Source organism: Monopterus albus, unplaced genomic scaffold (assembly GCF_001952655.1).
Source record: "Monopterus albus unplaced genomic scaffold, M_albus_1.0 scaffold630.1, whole genome shotgun sequence".
Classification (NCBI taxonomy): Eukaryota; Metazoa; Chordata; class Actinopteri; order Synbranchiformes; family Synbranchidae; genus Monopterus; species Monopterus albus.
This window is the reverse complement of record NW_018128510.1, coordinates 9,614-26,707: the sequence shown is the minus strand read 5'-3', so window position 1 is coordinate 26,707 and position 17,094 is coordinate 9,614. Positions and strand designations below refer to the sequence as shown.

Here is a 17,094-nt window from a genome sequence, read left to right as displayed (position 1 = left end):
CTTTTCATTACAGCAGCATCTTTATTCGTACAAAGGCACACAGGGAACCGTTGGGTTTAGGTAGTAAATTCAGTGACATGTACAATCACCATCAGTTACTGTGTTAATCTTCATCCTGGTTTGTACCAGTTTGACCATTTAACTTTCTGCTGGTTCTGGTGGATGTGCAGCGGCAAACAGTTTGGACAGGGAATGGTTTTATTCTCACTTAACTGGTGCTTTTTTAAGTAAAAGTATCAATTTTGTCAGACAGGTTAAACACTGGTGTACTGGTTTTCTCAGAGGTTGGTTTGTGTCAGTGTTTAAGGTAGTCTGAAATCTGGTCTGCATTTTTCTATAATCCTATGGCAAATTCAAACTCAACATTCTCTCTGAAAGCTTAGCTCACAAATATACATACACTTTAAAGGATCAGTCGTTTCTTAAACCAGCTGCTCACTGTAGATTTTATCACACAGGAGGGAACAGTGCATCCTCTGGGGACTATTTTCAGTGGCAGATGAATCCACATTTGACCTCTAGTAAGTATTTGTGGCAGCAGGACAGAGTAACTTTAAAAAGTGACGTCTTTGACCAAGCGGAGTAAACAAAACAACTGTTGATGTTAAACAGTTCAGTAAATTTGAGTAAAAAGAAGAAAGACAACAACAAACTGTCCAACTCTGTAGCTTGGACAGAGGTTTCAGAATAACCAGGCACTCTGCAGGTGAGCACAGTCAAAAGCATCTGAAGGGTTAACGAGTTAATCGAACACGAGGGTTGGGTCAGGTGTTAAAACCAGTCAGTAAAACTCAGTCTGTAAGCAGTTTGTTCACTGGTGATTGTGTTTTCAGGCCGTCAGCGGGTCAGAGGTCAGTCAGAAAGCTCCGACCTCGGTCCCCCACGGTCTGTAGGGTTTACTGCTGTTGCTATGAGGAGTCTGGGAGGAAGAAGAGGAGGAGATGGGTGGACTGGTGGTGACAGTAGAGGTGAAGGAGGAAGGAGTGAGGATGGGGAAGCCTCCTTGGAGGGCGATGGGAAATGAGGCCGAGAGAGAGAAGAGGGAGGTGGAGAGAGGGGCGGGGGTGCAGGGGAGCATAAGAGAAGAGGAAGAGGAGGATGAGGAAGGAGGGGAGGAGGAGGTGGAGTCTGTGTAGGAGGATGCCACATGGCGCTGGGACAGCTCGGCCAACCTCTGGGGGGCTCCGCCTCCTCCAGCATCTGGAGAAACAGGAAGCCCGCTCAGTCCATATGGCACAGCAGCGGTAGCTGGTATAGGCTGAAATGCAGCCGCGGTGGCGACAGCAGCAGCCCAGCGGTGGGGGTGGAAGGGGTGAGCCAAAGGGTGAGGCTGCTGGTGGTGATGTGGTGAGTGGGAGGCGGCTGTGAGGGCGGCGGCATCACGCTGGGAGGCACAGGAAGTGAGGTGGGAGAGGAGGCGAGAGCGCAGTGGGTCGCTGGAGTCCAGACCCTCTATGGCGCTCAGGTAGCGGGAAACCTCCGTCACACACTCCCTGAAACCCAGAGACAGGAAGTCCAGGGCCAAGACATGGGCGTTAAAGTAACCTGCAGACAGGGACGGAGAAATGGTCCAGTACTGATTTTGGAACAACAAAAAATGAATCCTAGTTTCCTTATTTTATCATTCCTTGGTCCTCACCCGGAAGTCGTTCCGGTGCACCATGATGAAAAATGTCCCAAAGATCTTATCTCTGCTCTGAGGAGTAAGGAGGCTGCCTGGAGGAGCTATAACCAAGGACACATGAGTGCATCCTTCAGTGAAGATGCCTCTTTATCTGAAATGGGTTTGTGATCGTTTCATATTAAGGAAAGGACGTCTCATTTCAATTAAAACCTGTTTCGTTGGTTCCTCTCTCCTTAAACTTTGTCCTTGCATCTTTTCCATCCGTGGGCCGGATTAAGACACAGGCAAAAGACGCAAGTGAGGGAAACATGGATGCATTTAAGGGAACTGGGATCCACCTAGAGTTTCCCTGACAGGTGACCAAAATGTTACATAAACGTTTTATCACTAAAATTTAAAAGGACTCCAGTTTGTCCCTCAGTTCCACCTCAGTATCTCCCTGACCAAACCTGTCTCTGAGAAATGACATGTGTATATAACTAGTTTTCAACAGCAAATACATCTGAAAGGAAATTATTTATGACCAGATTTGTTTCCCACCAAAATGTCTGATCTTGCAGTTCAACATCTGTCAGAAGTGACTCCACCATTATGAAAGTGTTGGTTTGGTTTCGGTGCTGGCAGTACTTGGTTAAAGCATCTGTTGTACGTACATATATCTGTGCAAACAGATGGTAGCCTAAATACTGTAGCTGCTAGCAGCATGTTAGCATGCTGGTGTTAGCATTTAGCCTAAGTACAGCTTCACAGAGCTGCTAGCATGACTGACTCTTGTTTAATTAAAAAGATAAAAGATGGTAATGGTTAGTTAGAAAACTGTAGGAACACACTGTCACTGTGTGTGTTTCCTTAGTGCTAACCGTCTGCTAAACTTCCTGAAGCCACTAAAAGACATAGGGATGTTCTTCTTATATAGGATAAACAGATTAGTTAAGTGGTTAAGATGGGTTCTTTCACTTGAGACTATTAATGAAGGTGAAACATTTTCTCTCTTTGGTGACTTTGAACAGTCCGCCCACACTCCATCAGTTCAAGAGCCAGTGTAATGCCCTGTGTATCGGTACAGCTCAAACGTTACTGCCTACAGTAGGCTTCAGTTAGTCCGAATGCTGCTGCTCATCATAGACACAAGCATTAACCCCACTTCTGGCTTCACTCCACTGACTCTCCATTCATCAAATTACTGTATTTAAGGCTCTGCGTGGCCTAGCACCACCCAATATTTCAGAGCTCTTACATCTTCATTCTACAGGAAGATCCCTACACTCCTCTGACCAGATGCTCTGGGGTGTTCCTTGATCTCAGCTAAAATCCTGGGGAGACAGGGCGTTGCAGTAACAGCCCCTAGATCACGGAATAGCCTCCCTCTTGACATCAGATCCCCACCTGACTCCAGCAATCTTCACACTCTCTTAGAAACTTTCAGGAGTTCAACACAGATGCAGACTTCTCCTACCCCCATGTATTTTATTATTGAGTTGTTTGGGGGTTCCTGTATATTTGTTCTGTGATTTTTATGAGTTTTCCCTTTTTATCTTGTGAAGAACTTTGTAACTCATGTTTAGAAAGGTGCTATATAAATAAAAAATGGCTTTACTTCACTTAAAAAAGCCCATTGTGGCTGCTGTCCTCTGGTGTCATTTCAGTGCTATAATCAACACAATTAATAACACAATTCAGTAAAAGCCTCTATGATGGTTTGAGTCCTGTAGACTGTGAAGACGTTCTAACAGTCAGGACTTTCTGCTCAGCTGACTCTGTTCTGTCTCTGCTCCTGGTGAACCCAAACACATGACGAAGAGATCTGCCTGTGAACGCTGCCGACGCTGGCCCCCCTCCCTCACATCTCCCCCACCCCGGCTTTATGAAAGCAAACAGTGCTGCTCAGGGTCAAGTGGTGCTTTTATCCCTGCAGCACTTTCCCATGGACTCACCCCCCGTCTCACACACACAATGCTTTGAACAGTTAAACTGACACTGAGTGACTGTTTGAGTGACATCATGTCCACACAGACGCTCTGACAAACCAAACAGTGATGACAGAATCCGACCATCACCTCACACTTTGACCCAACTAAAGGTCACATACCCACTTCAAATGTTGTCACCCGATTCAATAGCTGTTATCAGTTTGTCATCGAAACCATAGATGTGGGTTAGTAGGGCTCTACTCCACCTTACAGTTGGCTCGGTAGGGTGTGATCATGCGCCAGACCTTTGTCATCATGGCTACAATAATAAAGGTGGAGCATACCAGGTTTTTGTGCAAAAATAATTTGGTTAGGTTTTAGAAAATAGTTTTGGGTTATAATTGTGATTTGTTAAAGTGATGACACTGGGCATGGGTTTGAAAGAGGAAACAAACAAAGTCCTGGGTTTTATCATCCGCCAGCCATCTCGACCTCGTCCCTACCTGGACTTCGTCACTCTTTATACAACATCACCAACAGCGACTGTTGCTCCTGTCATAATCACTATGACTGCTAAAGGTCAACTAGTTATACTACACATAGATGATACGCACCATCTGACCTACTGGTAGGTGCACTTTGCCCCTACGAGGCAGAATTCTAATTTTAAAAAATGGAAATTAGGCACTTTTTTGGTATTTTTGCTCAAAAAATGACAACAAATTTGTGATGAGATACTTTCATTTATAGCCTGGAATGAAGCAGAAAGCAAGTAAAGTATAGATAAAACTGGTCTTTATCAAGCAACAGTGACGGTTTGATGTGTTTACCTTTCCCTCCTGTGGCCTGCAGCATCTTCAGGTGGTCCACAGTCATTTGGAGGATTTCGGCCTTCTCCAGTTTAGCCGAGCCCTGACAGACCAGAGTGAACATCAGAGCAGGACACTGGTAAAAGTTCTCACTGCTTTCTTCAACCCTTCAACATGAGAATAACTGCTCCCAACCTCAGACACTCAGCTGAGCGGAGGTGCCCATACAAAGGCCGCATCCACACAAAAAAGGCTCTGATAATCAAACTGTTAGAGAAAAAAAATCTGCATTTAGTAGTTTTACATGTGTGAAGTGTAACAGTGGCTTTGATCTTTGTGTATTCAATAAGGAATATGCACATTTGCAGATATACATGTAGGAAAAAAATCTTTCTCATTCCTGTCATGTTGGTTTTAGCCTCATCGCCAGGTACCTGCTGCTGATTGGTTACTGTGCTCTGATCTGTCGCACCGTTGTAAAGGATGCACATGCGCTTTACAGCCGGGGGAGTGAGGCACACACAGGTGGATGCAGTAGTTCATCACACAGGTACACTAATTGGGCACACACAGGTGGATGCAGTAGTTCATAACACAGGTACACTAATGAGGCTCAATCACACCAGTTTTTAAAGAAGAAACGTGTTCCAGTTGAATCAATTCACTCTCAGTGCGAAGGCAGTGAAAACGTTTCATGTCATGAACTGTGACACCAGCACTGACCAACGGGTCAAAGTGTTGATGTGTGAGAGTCCGTAGGTACTCAGTTGTTTTGTACCATTCATTCTGTTGGAACATAAATTACACAAGAGGAATGTTTCACGGTCAATGGTACAAATAGTTTCCTGTGTAAAAAAAAACAGGGCGCACGTAGAAGCGACAGAGCTAACGAGCCCAGTGTGAGTTAGCAAAATTGGAAGATGCTTGAAGCCTGAATTTGACCAAAAACACAACCAGTGAGAAACACGTCTCTGGTTGAGAGACACTGGTTTAAAGGAGACTGTGTGCTGGTTCTGTTGGGATCTCATGAAAAGCCTGCTTTGGTCCTGTGGAGCAGATTCTTACCTGCTTGTCAAACGCTGTGGGGACGAGTCTCCGCAGCTCCGACAGGCTGTTGTTGATTCGGTCTCTTCGTCTCTTCTCAATAATCTGACAAATAAAAGAAAGCAGTAATAAACTCTGTCTCTCTCTGAAGGTCAGGTCCTCAGACAGAGTACCAGTACTCCTACCAGTACTTCTACATTAGTACTAACAGTAACCTTACCCCTCTGCGTTTTTTCCTCGCCATCACTTGAGTGGTTGTGGTCGGTGATCCGCATCTGATGAAGGACGCCTTCATGTGCCTGGAAAACAAATTGATGATTACACTCATATACTAAATAACTGTATCTGACCCACAGTGTTGATTTGATCAGAGACATTAAGCCAGAAAAAGTGGAGTTAAGTTTGATTCCCAGTGTTGTGACAATACTTCATATGACCGGATTTGTGGGTTCCCTTCAGGAGAAAATGGTTCTTCTCTGGATCATTTCATTGTCTGTTGGTGTGTTTTTGTTTCTTCCAGACAACACACCCCAGCAAATGTTTCAGAGTCATCTCAAAAGCAAAGAGTGTAGGCTGAACTGAATGAGTACTACTGCAAATCCTTCAAAGAAACGAGCACAATGATCCGATTACACACCAAGAGCAGAAAAGAGTGAACACAGAACCCACAGTTTCACATGTGCTAGATCTGACCCGTGTTTTTCTCTCTTCACTGGCACTGCTGGTCTGGCACCACACTTAGTCCTAAGGTACTAGTACTTGACTTGAGTTACTCCACGGCGACAGTTGGACAGGTGAGTTTACTGACTTTTAACTTTCAAACACTTTCTCATTGGTCCTTAAACTTTGTGACAATAATACCACATGCAACCAACCTGCTACCTGTAAATAATACTCTCGATGAACAGTACAAAATATATGAAAAGTCCCTGTAGAAATGTGTGACAGACTCCAGGTTAGCATTAGGAGGATTTTTGGGGGTGTTTTGAGAAAAAGTCATTTTGTGGAGAAATGCTGGTGTTTTCTGGATCAACTGGATTTTGAATTTCAGCTAAATTGGTTTATAACTTTTCTTTTTTCTGTATTCAGTAACAGTAGTCACATTATTCTAGTATTTTACCTTCAGGTTACAAATATAACACGGGACTTTAGTTTACAAAACAACAACACACACGTGGTTTGAAGCCTCTGTTGTGTTTTGCAGATCTGTGTGGAGCTCAAATGATCAGTTTACTGAATCAATCTGCAGTTAGTTATGTGACTATATGTTTGAGTTTTCATCTGTCGTTGTGTGAAAGAAGACATCTGAAGACCTGGGGCAAGTTTTCTGATACATCAACCGAATGATTGTGGATGATTCAAGAAAATGATCCTCAGATTGATTAATAATTAAACTAATCTTTAGTTGAAGCCCTGATTGACTGATAATCTTTAAGTATATTGATCTTTTGGTCTCAAATGAGTGTTTTGTTTAAACTTGTATAATTCCTTCAGACAGTGCAGCTAAATGTAATCCTTAGTTTGCTTTGCTTTGTCCTTTCACTTTTCGTATTGAAACGTTTTATACATCATGGTCTGCAGACTTTTCCAGGAACACACGTCTCTTTTTAATCAATCAATATCAAGCAACAACATGAAAGTAAAACATGTTTTGTTTCCTTTTAAAAAATATTATATACTCTTATAATTGTTATTGATAACATTATTATTGACAGACAATCATTAATTGGGAGCTCTGATCAATAAATAAGTGGATAACGCACCTCGGATACATGTTCTCACTGCCCACATCGATGGGCTCCTCCACATCGCTCTCTGCCGAGCTGCTGTCCTCACACGGCCGCTTCATGCTGCGTGGACGATGGACAGGGGACCAGGCTGTGTGTCCCCAGGAGGAGACGTGGAGGTTGGTTCACGTCAGGATAAAAGAAGAGGCGGAGACGACGTCTACTGCTCTTCCCCTCTGAACAAAGTCCAAGGATGTATGTGAAGCTACCTTAAAAGTCCTATAAAGCCGTTACTGATTAATTCTGTGGTCTCACAGAAATAAAACATGAACTGTAATGTGGTGTTTAGGTTTGTTTAATCCAGAACCTGATGCAGTTTCCTGTCCAGAGAGCAAAACTGAGAGCCACTGGTTTCTCCTCCTGCAGAATCCAAATGATCCCTCCCCAAAAATGAGTCAAAAAGGACTTATAAAAAAGTTTTCCCTCAGTGGCAAAGGAAGCGGCTGCTGGCCATGCAAATCTTCCCCTGTCTTTGTTTTTAGTTTCTGAAGTCGGCAAAAGTCTAAAGAAAATGTTCAGAGTAAAATTATGGCTCTGGGAGTTTGTTTTCCAGCGCTGTGTGTGTCCGGTAAATAGCCCGAGGCAGGTGGCCTGTGTGGCGGCTGCAGACTGGAATGGAGACTGGAGTGTCCTCCTCCTCCTCCTCCTCTGCTGCTGGAGCCTTCCCACAGAGCCTGGGAGCAACACACACGGTGGAACCGCCCACGTCCACTAAAACACAACTTTGAGATGGGAGATTTGTGCAGGGCTGGTCCTTCTCCCTGATAGCACCTCCTGTCTGGTTCAGACGTGTGTGTGTGTGTGTGTGTGTGACAAGTGCACGTATGGGAATGAGGCCACTTCTGAGTCAAAAAATAGTCGTTATATAAGGCCACAGGTTTCAGATGGGACTGCTGCAGTGAGCACATCTGTTTACTTCAGTAAAACTACTACAGTGAACAAATACTCCCTTACAACTAAAACTCCTACAGTCTAAATTTTACTTAAGTACAAAAGTATCACTATCCAAGTATGTATACTTAGAGTACCAACAGTACCAGTACTTGTCCTGCAGAACAGCCCATGTCCCAGTAACATCTCTGATACTGGATCATAGTGACTAATTACTGTGTCCATCACTTTAATGCTGCAGCTGGTAAAGGTGGAGCTGATGGTAATTACCTTATATACTTATACTGTGAAGTACTTTACATCCTGCTGCTACAGTACTTTCATAACTTGACTTGTATAGTTTCTGTTTCTTCTGTGTTGTGTTCCTCTCTGGGCCCCTGTTGCACCACAGGAGTTGGTGTTAAGATGTAGCGCTGTGGAGGAGCTGCTCCACAAGCGGCTGGATCAGTGTTCCCACATCACTGTGCAGTGCACGTTGTGCGTTCTCACTCTAGAGACACAGAGACACAAATAGAAAAAGTAGAGTGACGCAGTGTGTGTGTGTGTGTGTGTGTGTGTGTGTGTGTCAGACATTCCCACAGCTCCTGGCTGTTTATGCTGAAACCCAATCATCGTGTGACAGAGGCCAGACACACACACACACACACACACACACACACACACTCACTCAGGTATCTTTTCACACCTGCTAATCTTTGTGCAATACATTTAATGCAGGAGTTATAATGTAGCTGCACACACACACCTTCCCGCCATTTATCTGTTCTGCCCTCTTCCAGCTGATAGCTTCAGGTCGCCTTGTCAGCACCCTCTCATTGGCTGAAGCCCCCTCCTTCTTCTCTCCATCTTATCAAAAATCTATCAGTCTTTTATCTCAGATTATTGCTGTAACACAACAGTGAGTTTATCTACACAATGTCCACTTCATTACAAATTTAACTGGAACGTTTGCTGCTTCGTGGGAAACTTTAAGAAACTCAAAGCACAATGGGTGGAAAGTCTGCACATCCAACTGGAGCTAGTGCAGAATAAAATAAAGAGGAGAAACACAGACCGCCTGCACCCTGAAATACCTAACACTACCAAAAAAAAGTACTTAGTGCCACATTTTGTCCAACTCCATCTTTGTTGGGCAAAAATTCATATGAACACAGCACAAGCAGCATATAGACAGGAGGTGACACCCCACCTACACGTGCTCAGCTGTTGAGGTGCACTTGGCAGGATTTAAAGCTTATGAAATGCCAGGTTTGTTGTTGAGAGTGTGTGTTAATGATTTTGGAGGTTTATTAGTGTCAGAGGTCAAGGAGGACAAGCAGGGCCATCCTATGACAGGAAGCACTGAGTGTCGAGGGCCGAATATCTGTGTGTGGAGGGTAATATATGGAGGCACCGCTGGGTGAGAGCCCCGGGCCGTGAGTCGGACATCCTGCTGGAACATGAGAACATGGCTGGGAGCTTTGTGTGTGTGTGCACACAGACAGAATGGGAGGAAGTGGTCCATTATTCTCAGTTAGCCGGTGCTCGCCACCCGTCCGTCACTACGACGCCTCACACCACTCAATTCCTCATTCCCACAGGGCCTCCACGACAAACACATGCACACAGAACAACACCTGGACACAGGTGCAGCAGAGCCTGCAGTGACACATCTTGTGCCTGAGCAGCAGCCCTGCTTCAGATTCACCAGTTATTTCACTAAGTAGCAAACACATTCAGTTGATATGAAGAACGTCTTCTTGGCCCGGGGTCTGGACCACCAGACTCTGTCTGGCCTGGGACGTTTGTTGCATGAGAGCTTCTCTCTGTCTCCCCTCATGTCTTGTCATGACACCGCCACCCAAAAACCCTTTAAAAATACAGCTGCAAGTAGTGATCCTCTTATCTACCCAGCTGCCCTCATGTTTCTGAAGGATGATAATTGTGATGAGGGAGTGCAGAGAAACGTGTCGCCAGCCTTTAACGCTCTCCCACGGACTGTAGGAATGTATGTGTTTGAGGACAGAATAGTCCATTGTTGTGGTGAAGGAAAGCTGCAGACATGGGAGTGTCGTACTACCAACCTGCAGGTGCAGCACTACTCCACTTCCTTCCTGTCACCTGACTCCTGTTTCCCATCACGACGTAGAGGAAAGAGATGAGCATGTGTGTGTGTGTGTTTGGCAGACTGTGGATCCAGACCATTCCACACAGATGGAGGTCATCTCAAAACCTGTCTGGAAGTCACACCGCTGATTTTGTCAGTAGGTCAGTGACTTCCCATTTTCACAAAACATTCACACCTTTGGTTTCTTTAACAGACCACTGGGATTGTGTGTCTTCTGATTATGTGACAAGTTGAAAAACATGTCCCAGTCATTCTGCAACAGAAAAGAACAGCAGCAGAAACCAGTGCACTCCCAGACCTGACATGACGTAAATGTCCCTCACAAGTGTAGGAAGCTTTGGGCTGCACTTACAACAGAGAGAAACTCGGCCGGATCAGGGGAAACGCACTTAAAGTAAACTCTCCTTATTCTCTGATGCCACAAAGAGACTTTAACACGAAATATTAAGACAGCATTCTGCTTGTGATCCAGGAGCAAAAGGTTATCGTCACCATTCCCAAGTGTTGAGAGTCATATCACTGCCCACTTGACCTCTGACCTGTCTTCAACCTCTCCTCTAAATAAAGGTTAGACAGCAGGTGACAGACACTGAAGGGGAGCAGCTGAAGGCAGAAGCACTGTCAGGACACATGATTTAACACAGGACCAGGAACAGGAGAAGAGCAGAAGTGGTTAAAGAAATGAATCTAAATTATGACCAAACTGAGGAGAAGTTCTAACACAGAAACACAACGACAACAAACCCTTGTTGAACGGATGCTAGTTAGAAAACCTCTTGTTATTGCTGCATTAAACAGACTCGGTGAAGAACCCTTAATTTTATCAGAAGAGAAGAAGAAGACGAGTTCCCAGCAGTGAAGATGGAGGCCTGAACGTCTAATCTCCAAACACGTCAACACACACTCGACAGCGTACGGAGACCCTTGGGAGAGGCTGTGTGTGTGTGTGTCCTGGTGTGAACAGGCTCACTATTTCAAGGTGTGATGGGAGGTGATGGAGCTGGTGACAGGTATGTTCCACAATCTGGACTTCAGCTTTCACATCACACACTACAGTGGAGTTTCCATTGCTCCAGAGAACTCACACTGACTTACATTGACTTCCTGGAGACGTCCCCTAGCCATAAAAATTAATCGTAGTAACCTTTATTCATGTAGCACGATGTAAACAGGTCTATGTCCCCAAACGTAACAGATGCACACACACAGTCAGGCCGGTATTCTTACATGTTTTTGTGAGGTCTTGAACTCAAGCACATTTTACTAAAGTTGTTGCTCATTTTGAATTCAAATTTAGAACGCACAAGAGAGAGAGAGGCGCTGAGGGTTTCTCCCAGTCTTTTCTTATCTCTCTCGCTCAGAGTCGTCCTCCTGTGCTGATACGTCCAGTCTGGTTTGGACTTATCAGGACAACACCCAGTCTGGACATTCACAGGCAATAGAATGCATTTAAGAAGCTGTTGTGTATCCACAGCAGGGCTGCTGAGTGTGTGTGCTGCTGTACTGAAGCAGGCCTCATACCAGCTCCTGTCAAAACGAAACTCACATCATCGGGTGTCTCCTTCAGCGTCCTCACTACTGGAGATCAAATGCATTTATATTCTAGTCATTTGCTAGTTCACTGTCACGAATCTCTCTCCTTTGTCCACAGCTGCCATCTTCGCCTTTTCTTTTCTGGGCTTTCATTTGGAACAAAGCTTTGTAACATCAGGATGCAACCACACATTGGTGCCGAGTCTTGAGATCCGAGTTCTTCTGAACTATCTGGTAATGATGGCTCCTCTCTTGATAAAGGTTGGACTGTGGCAGCACCACCAGAGCTCTATGGTTCTTTCCCAGACAGCCGAATAGTCTTTTATGCTCATTTACATACATACATATATTTTACATGCGATTCCAATAAACCAAACCAAGGTGTTTGGAACATGAGAACATGGCTGGGAGCTTTGTGTGTGTGTGCACACATTTAACCAAACATTTAATCATTTGGGTGTTGATGTTTGCATTCGATTGAAACAGGTGGATGGACCCTTTAACACTTTCCTCCTCACTGTATTTAAATGGAGTCTTTACATTTAAAAGGAGCTCTATCGAAACACTGATTTGTCTTGACTCATGGTCCAGCTTCTGTGCAACTGGCTCCACCATCAGCACCAGTCTCAACAGAAGAAGTCAAGGGATGGTGTCCAGGATGTGATTATCCGCCTGCCGTTCTGACAACCTCGTGCTCTCTGCTGCTGTCTGAGTTTGTGGAGGACAGACAGGACAAACATGAGATCGGTCTGCAATCAAACAGCTCTGATGAGCGTCAGTGGTGAACTATACTTATTTAAATCCTGTTGGAACAGCAGAAGACTCAGGTATCTGGTTTGAATATGGAGGATCCTTCTGGCCCTTCGAATAATCTAAGTTCAAAGGTTCCCTCCTGAACTCTGAAGTGCATCTCACAGTTTTCATCCAGTGACCAGAGCATTGGTTTTAACATCTAGACATCAAATATAAATCCCCACACTAGTACGCTACAGGGATTTTACCAGACATCCTACCTGGTTGTGCATGTCTTCCATTCACTATTACAGCACCTGCCTGAATAATATGTGACTGTACAAAGACACAAGCCGAGCCAGGATCAAGGTTTCTAACGGACAACCTTCCCTGTTTTGACAGAGCCTCTGTGGCCACACTCCTGCTCTGCCGAGGCTCGGAGCTCTTTAGAGATGTCGGTGGACAGAGTCTCCACCAAACTAATGTGGACGCAGCAGGTTTACTCGCAGTATGAACACATGAAACTTGGTTTCGGCTTTGAGCGAGCTGCAGACCCCAGATCAGTCTCCTGCTTCTGCTGCCCGCAGATTTCCTCCTCCTGAGGAACGTGACCCAGCTCACTGTGGCCTCTTGACCCCACACGTTCCACTGACGGGGGGGCTGCAGTCTATGTATATGTGTGTGTGTGTGTGTGTGTTGACATTTGTGTCACATTCTAAAGAGAGAAAGTGGGTGTGGGAAAGACCTGTTCGCCCATCTCAGACTCTCCACAGCACACACTCTCACACTCGGTCAGCTGATATCAACTCCCCCAACTCTCCCAGCACTTTATCTTCATGTGTGTGTGTGTGCATGTGTGTGTGCTGGGAAAGTCCCCTGAGCTACAATAATTTCAGTGTGGTCACAACTCAAATTCTCAGACACATCAGTAACGTCACCATTTCTGTTTTACATCTAAATGAATATTCTTCAAATTAATTAAAAGGAATTCTTTGCAGGTTTTTGGCTTTAGTCATGTTTCACACACAGCATCAGATCATATCTAATCATTTTACAAAAACTGTGGTAGTGGTTCAAATTCTTGAAAGTGTTTTTCACTTTATTCTAATTTTTTCACTGTGTCACTTTGTGCACATGTATGCACACACACACACTTCCTTTTTTGCCTCCGAAGTTACTTTTTCAGCTGCAGAGCCTCTTTACTGAGTTTATATTTTTTATGATGGCCGCTGATGTCCCTGCATTTAACCACAGTATTAACATTCATTTGCAGAGACATGAGAATCTTGATACACGTCTCTCTGTCCAGACCGAAACAGCTTTTCTTCTGTGTCTTCAACAAAACAGCATAATCTGTCATCAGACAACAGTGACTGGTGGTCATAAATGTCAGCGGCTCCTCAGGTGAACACTAAATCCTTCTCTAGCTGCTTGCCGGCTGTCTCTGTGTCTCTGCTGTTTGTGAACAGGTGGTGGACAGTAAATACTGACACATTTCACTTTACATATGGTTGTTTGATCCTTTGCTAATAGATCAACATTGATTATAGGCCCTGAGTCAGAAGGGACAGGACACTGCGCTGGGTCCACCCGGTCTGAGCAGGACCAAGTCATACAGAGCTGTAGTGAGAGTCGTACTGAAAGACCCGGAGAAAAGGTGTGTTTTCAGATTCTGCTACTGTAACTTAATGTCTAAGCCACTGGAGGTTAATAACCAGCTTTAGAAAAGCATCAGCTGCTTGAGGAGGTTTCCCTTTTGGATCAGGTTTGGTGACTCACAGTCACATCACAGGCCATTTACCAGTAAAAATGTTTAACACAACCAAGAAATGTCTTTGCTTTAGCACTTCTGGGAAGAACTTCTATAAGGTTAATGAAAAGGTTGTGTTGAGGTTGTGTTTTGTTTATAGTGTTTGTTTCAAAAATGTGTTTGCTCGTTACAAAATTTCAACAATGTGAATGTATTTAAAGAAATCTGGTGGGAACTCTGGCTCCAGGACTAAGTACATGGTTTGTCTTTGAGCAAGTTGCTGTAAGGGACAAGAAAAAAAAAGGACACAAACTGCAGACAAGCGCTATTTCCCATCAGTCTCTATAAATGCCGAGCACGAGAAGAGCTTTGATGGTGTCTCATGCAGAGACTGAAGGGGATCTCTGTGTGAGTAAAGTTGTACTTTAAGTGAATTAACATCTTGACCAATGAAAGAAAGGAAGGGAGTTGAATGGAGTTTACCAGTGGGACCGGTCATCAGAGATCACACATCCTGATAGTCGCCCTCAGACCTGCTCTCCACCAGCTGCCGGAGGAGGCTTACCCAAGATTATCTCCCTGATTCTGCAGCAGACACTTTTCACCTTCCGCTTCAGAACAGACACATCGGTCCCAGATGTTTGTTTGTTTCTTCATTTGTTGTGTGCAGTACCCCACGGCGCATCTCACTGAAACAGTGGCACTGCAACAAGATGAATCAATAGAGACGGCAAGAGAAGTAAACAGAGATGTGACTTTTGCTGCTCGCCCCGGCTCTCGTCTCATCCGTCACCCCCTCCCCTGTGTTCCCATGCTTTTCCCAGGCCTGCTCTCCCAGGGTGTTTGACCTGACTTCATGCCCCTTTCTGCCCTTTTTCTGCCCCTCCTGGTGCTTCATGCCCCCTGCTGCAGTTACACAGGCTCGTATTGTAGCAGAGCCTACGCCCCTCACTACCCATCACATGCACAGGGAAAATGTGCACGGTAAAGCAGGACGAAATTTGCATGACACCAAATGAATCGAGTGTAGACAAGTGTAGACACACAGCCCCACAGTGAATGGACACATAGCTCACACATGCACTGAGGAGCTGAGGAGACTGTAATTGTACATGTTCCTGGAAAATGATGCATTTTATGTTTATTATTTAAAAAAGAGAAAAGGAACATGGTGTTAGCAAGAGCGGTGTCACCCAGCACTGCACTGAAACAATGGATGTGTGGGTGGCAGCTGGTACCTCAGGTACACCTCATGACTCCAGGCACTTCCTTTTCTAAAGCTTTTATTTTGGCACAATTGTGTCTTCCTGTCTATCATGGTGACTTCCAGCTTCACCAGCTCTGATCATATTCACCTGTTTCCCATCTGTACCTAAACTGCCTTCCAGGCTCCACGTTCCTCCTTTTGTTCTTTCTGTGGCTCGACCAAGCGCACGCTTACTAAGATCATACTCCAGCTGAAACTGTGCTGATTACATCTAAATGAATATTCTTCAAATTAATTAAAAGGAATTCTTTGCAGGTTTTTGGCTTTAGTCATGTTTCACACACAGCATCAGATCATATCTAATCATTTTACAAAAACTGTGGTAGTGGTTCAAATTCCTGAAAGTGTTTTTCACTTTATTTTAATTTTTTCACTGTGTCACTTTGTGCACATGTAGCAAACTGTTTCACTGTGTCACTTTGTGCACATGTATGCACACACACACACTTCCTTTTTTGCCTCCGAAGTTACTTTTTCAGCTGCAGAGCCTCTTTACTGAGTTTATATTTTTTATGATGGCCGCTGATGTCCCTGCATTTAACCACAGTATTAACATTCATTTGCAGAGACATGAGAATCTTGATACACGTCTCTCTGTCCAGACCGAAACAGCTTTTCTTCTGTGTCCTCAACAAAACAACATCATCTGTCATCAGACAACAGTGACTGGTGGTCATAAATGTCAGCGGCTCCTCAGGTGAACACTAAATCCTTCTCTAGCTGCTTGCCGGCTGTCTCTGTGTCTCTGCTGTTTGTGAACAGGTGGTGGACAGTAAATACTGACACATTTCACTTTACATATGGTTGTTTGATCCTTTGCTAATAGATCAACATTGATTATAGGCCCTGAGTCAGAAGGGACAGGACACTGCGCTGGGTCCACCCGGTCTGAGCAGGACCAAGTCATACAGAGCTGTAGTGAGAGTCGTACTGAAAGACCCGGAGAAAAGGTGTGTTTTCAGATTCTGCTACTGTAACTTAATGTCTAAGCCACTGGAGGTTAATAACCAGCTTTAGAAAAGCATCAGCTGCTTGAGGAGGTTTCCCTTTTGGATCAGGTTTGGTGACTCACAGTCACATCACAGGCCATTTACCAGTAAAAATGTTTAACACAACCAAGAAATGTCTTTGCTTTAGCACTTCTGGGAAGAACTTCTATAAGGTTAATGAAAAGGTTGTGTTGAGGTTGTGTTTTGTTTATAGTGTTTGTTTCAAAAATGTGTTTGCTCGTTACAAAATTTCAACAATGTGAATGTATTTAAAGAAATCTGGTGGGAACTCTGGCTCCAGGACTAAGTACATGGTTTGTCTTTGAGCAAGTTGCTGTAAGGGACAAGAAAAAAAAAGGACACAAACTGCAGACAAGCGCTATTTCCCATCAGTCTCTATAAATGCCGAGCACGAGAAGAGCTTTGATGGTGTCTCATGCAGAGACTGAAGGGGATCTCTGTGTGAGTAAAGTTGTACTTTAAGTGAATTAACATCTTGACCAATGAAAGAAAGGAAGGGAGACGGAGAGGCCGAGGGAGCGAGGGCAGTGGAAGAAGGGAGAAAAGGATAATTGTGTGTTTCTGCAGTGAAAGAGCGTTATTCTTTGGTGCTGCTCACAGGCGGTCATTGTTCAATGGAGATTACCCGAG

At 44.5% G+C, this 17,094-nt stretch overlaps 1 protein-coding gene across 2 annotated transcripts; it reads right to left on the bottom strand.

The window, feature by feature from the left end:
• Positions 1 to 7: 7 nt before the first annotated feature.
• On the bottom strand, positions 8 to 7,865 carry hey2 (hes-related family bHLH transcription factor with YRPW motif 2). 2 transcript variants are annotated; one of them, XM_020588790.1, is made up of 5 exons: positions 7,151 to 7,865; positions 5,608 to 5,686; positions 5,409 to 5,492; positions 4,365 to 4,446; positions 8 to 1,545 (listed from the first exon to the last, which is right to left on the bottom strand). In XM_020588790.1, exons 1-5 carry the CDS (start codon positions 7,234 to 7,236, stop codon positions 857 to 859), a joined length of 1,020 nt encoding a protein of 339 aa, XP_020444446.1. In that variant the 5' UTR covers positions 7,237 to 7,865; the 3' UTR covers positions 8 to 856. The 2 variants fall into 2 exon arrangements, with proteins under 2 accessions (XP_020444446.1, XP_020444447.1); XM_020588791.1 differs by lacking the exon at positions 7,151 to 7,865 and adding an exon at positions 6,025 to 6,098.
• Between the last annotated feature and the right edge of the window lie 9,229 nt (positions 7,866 to 17,094).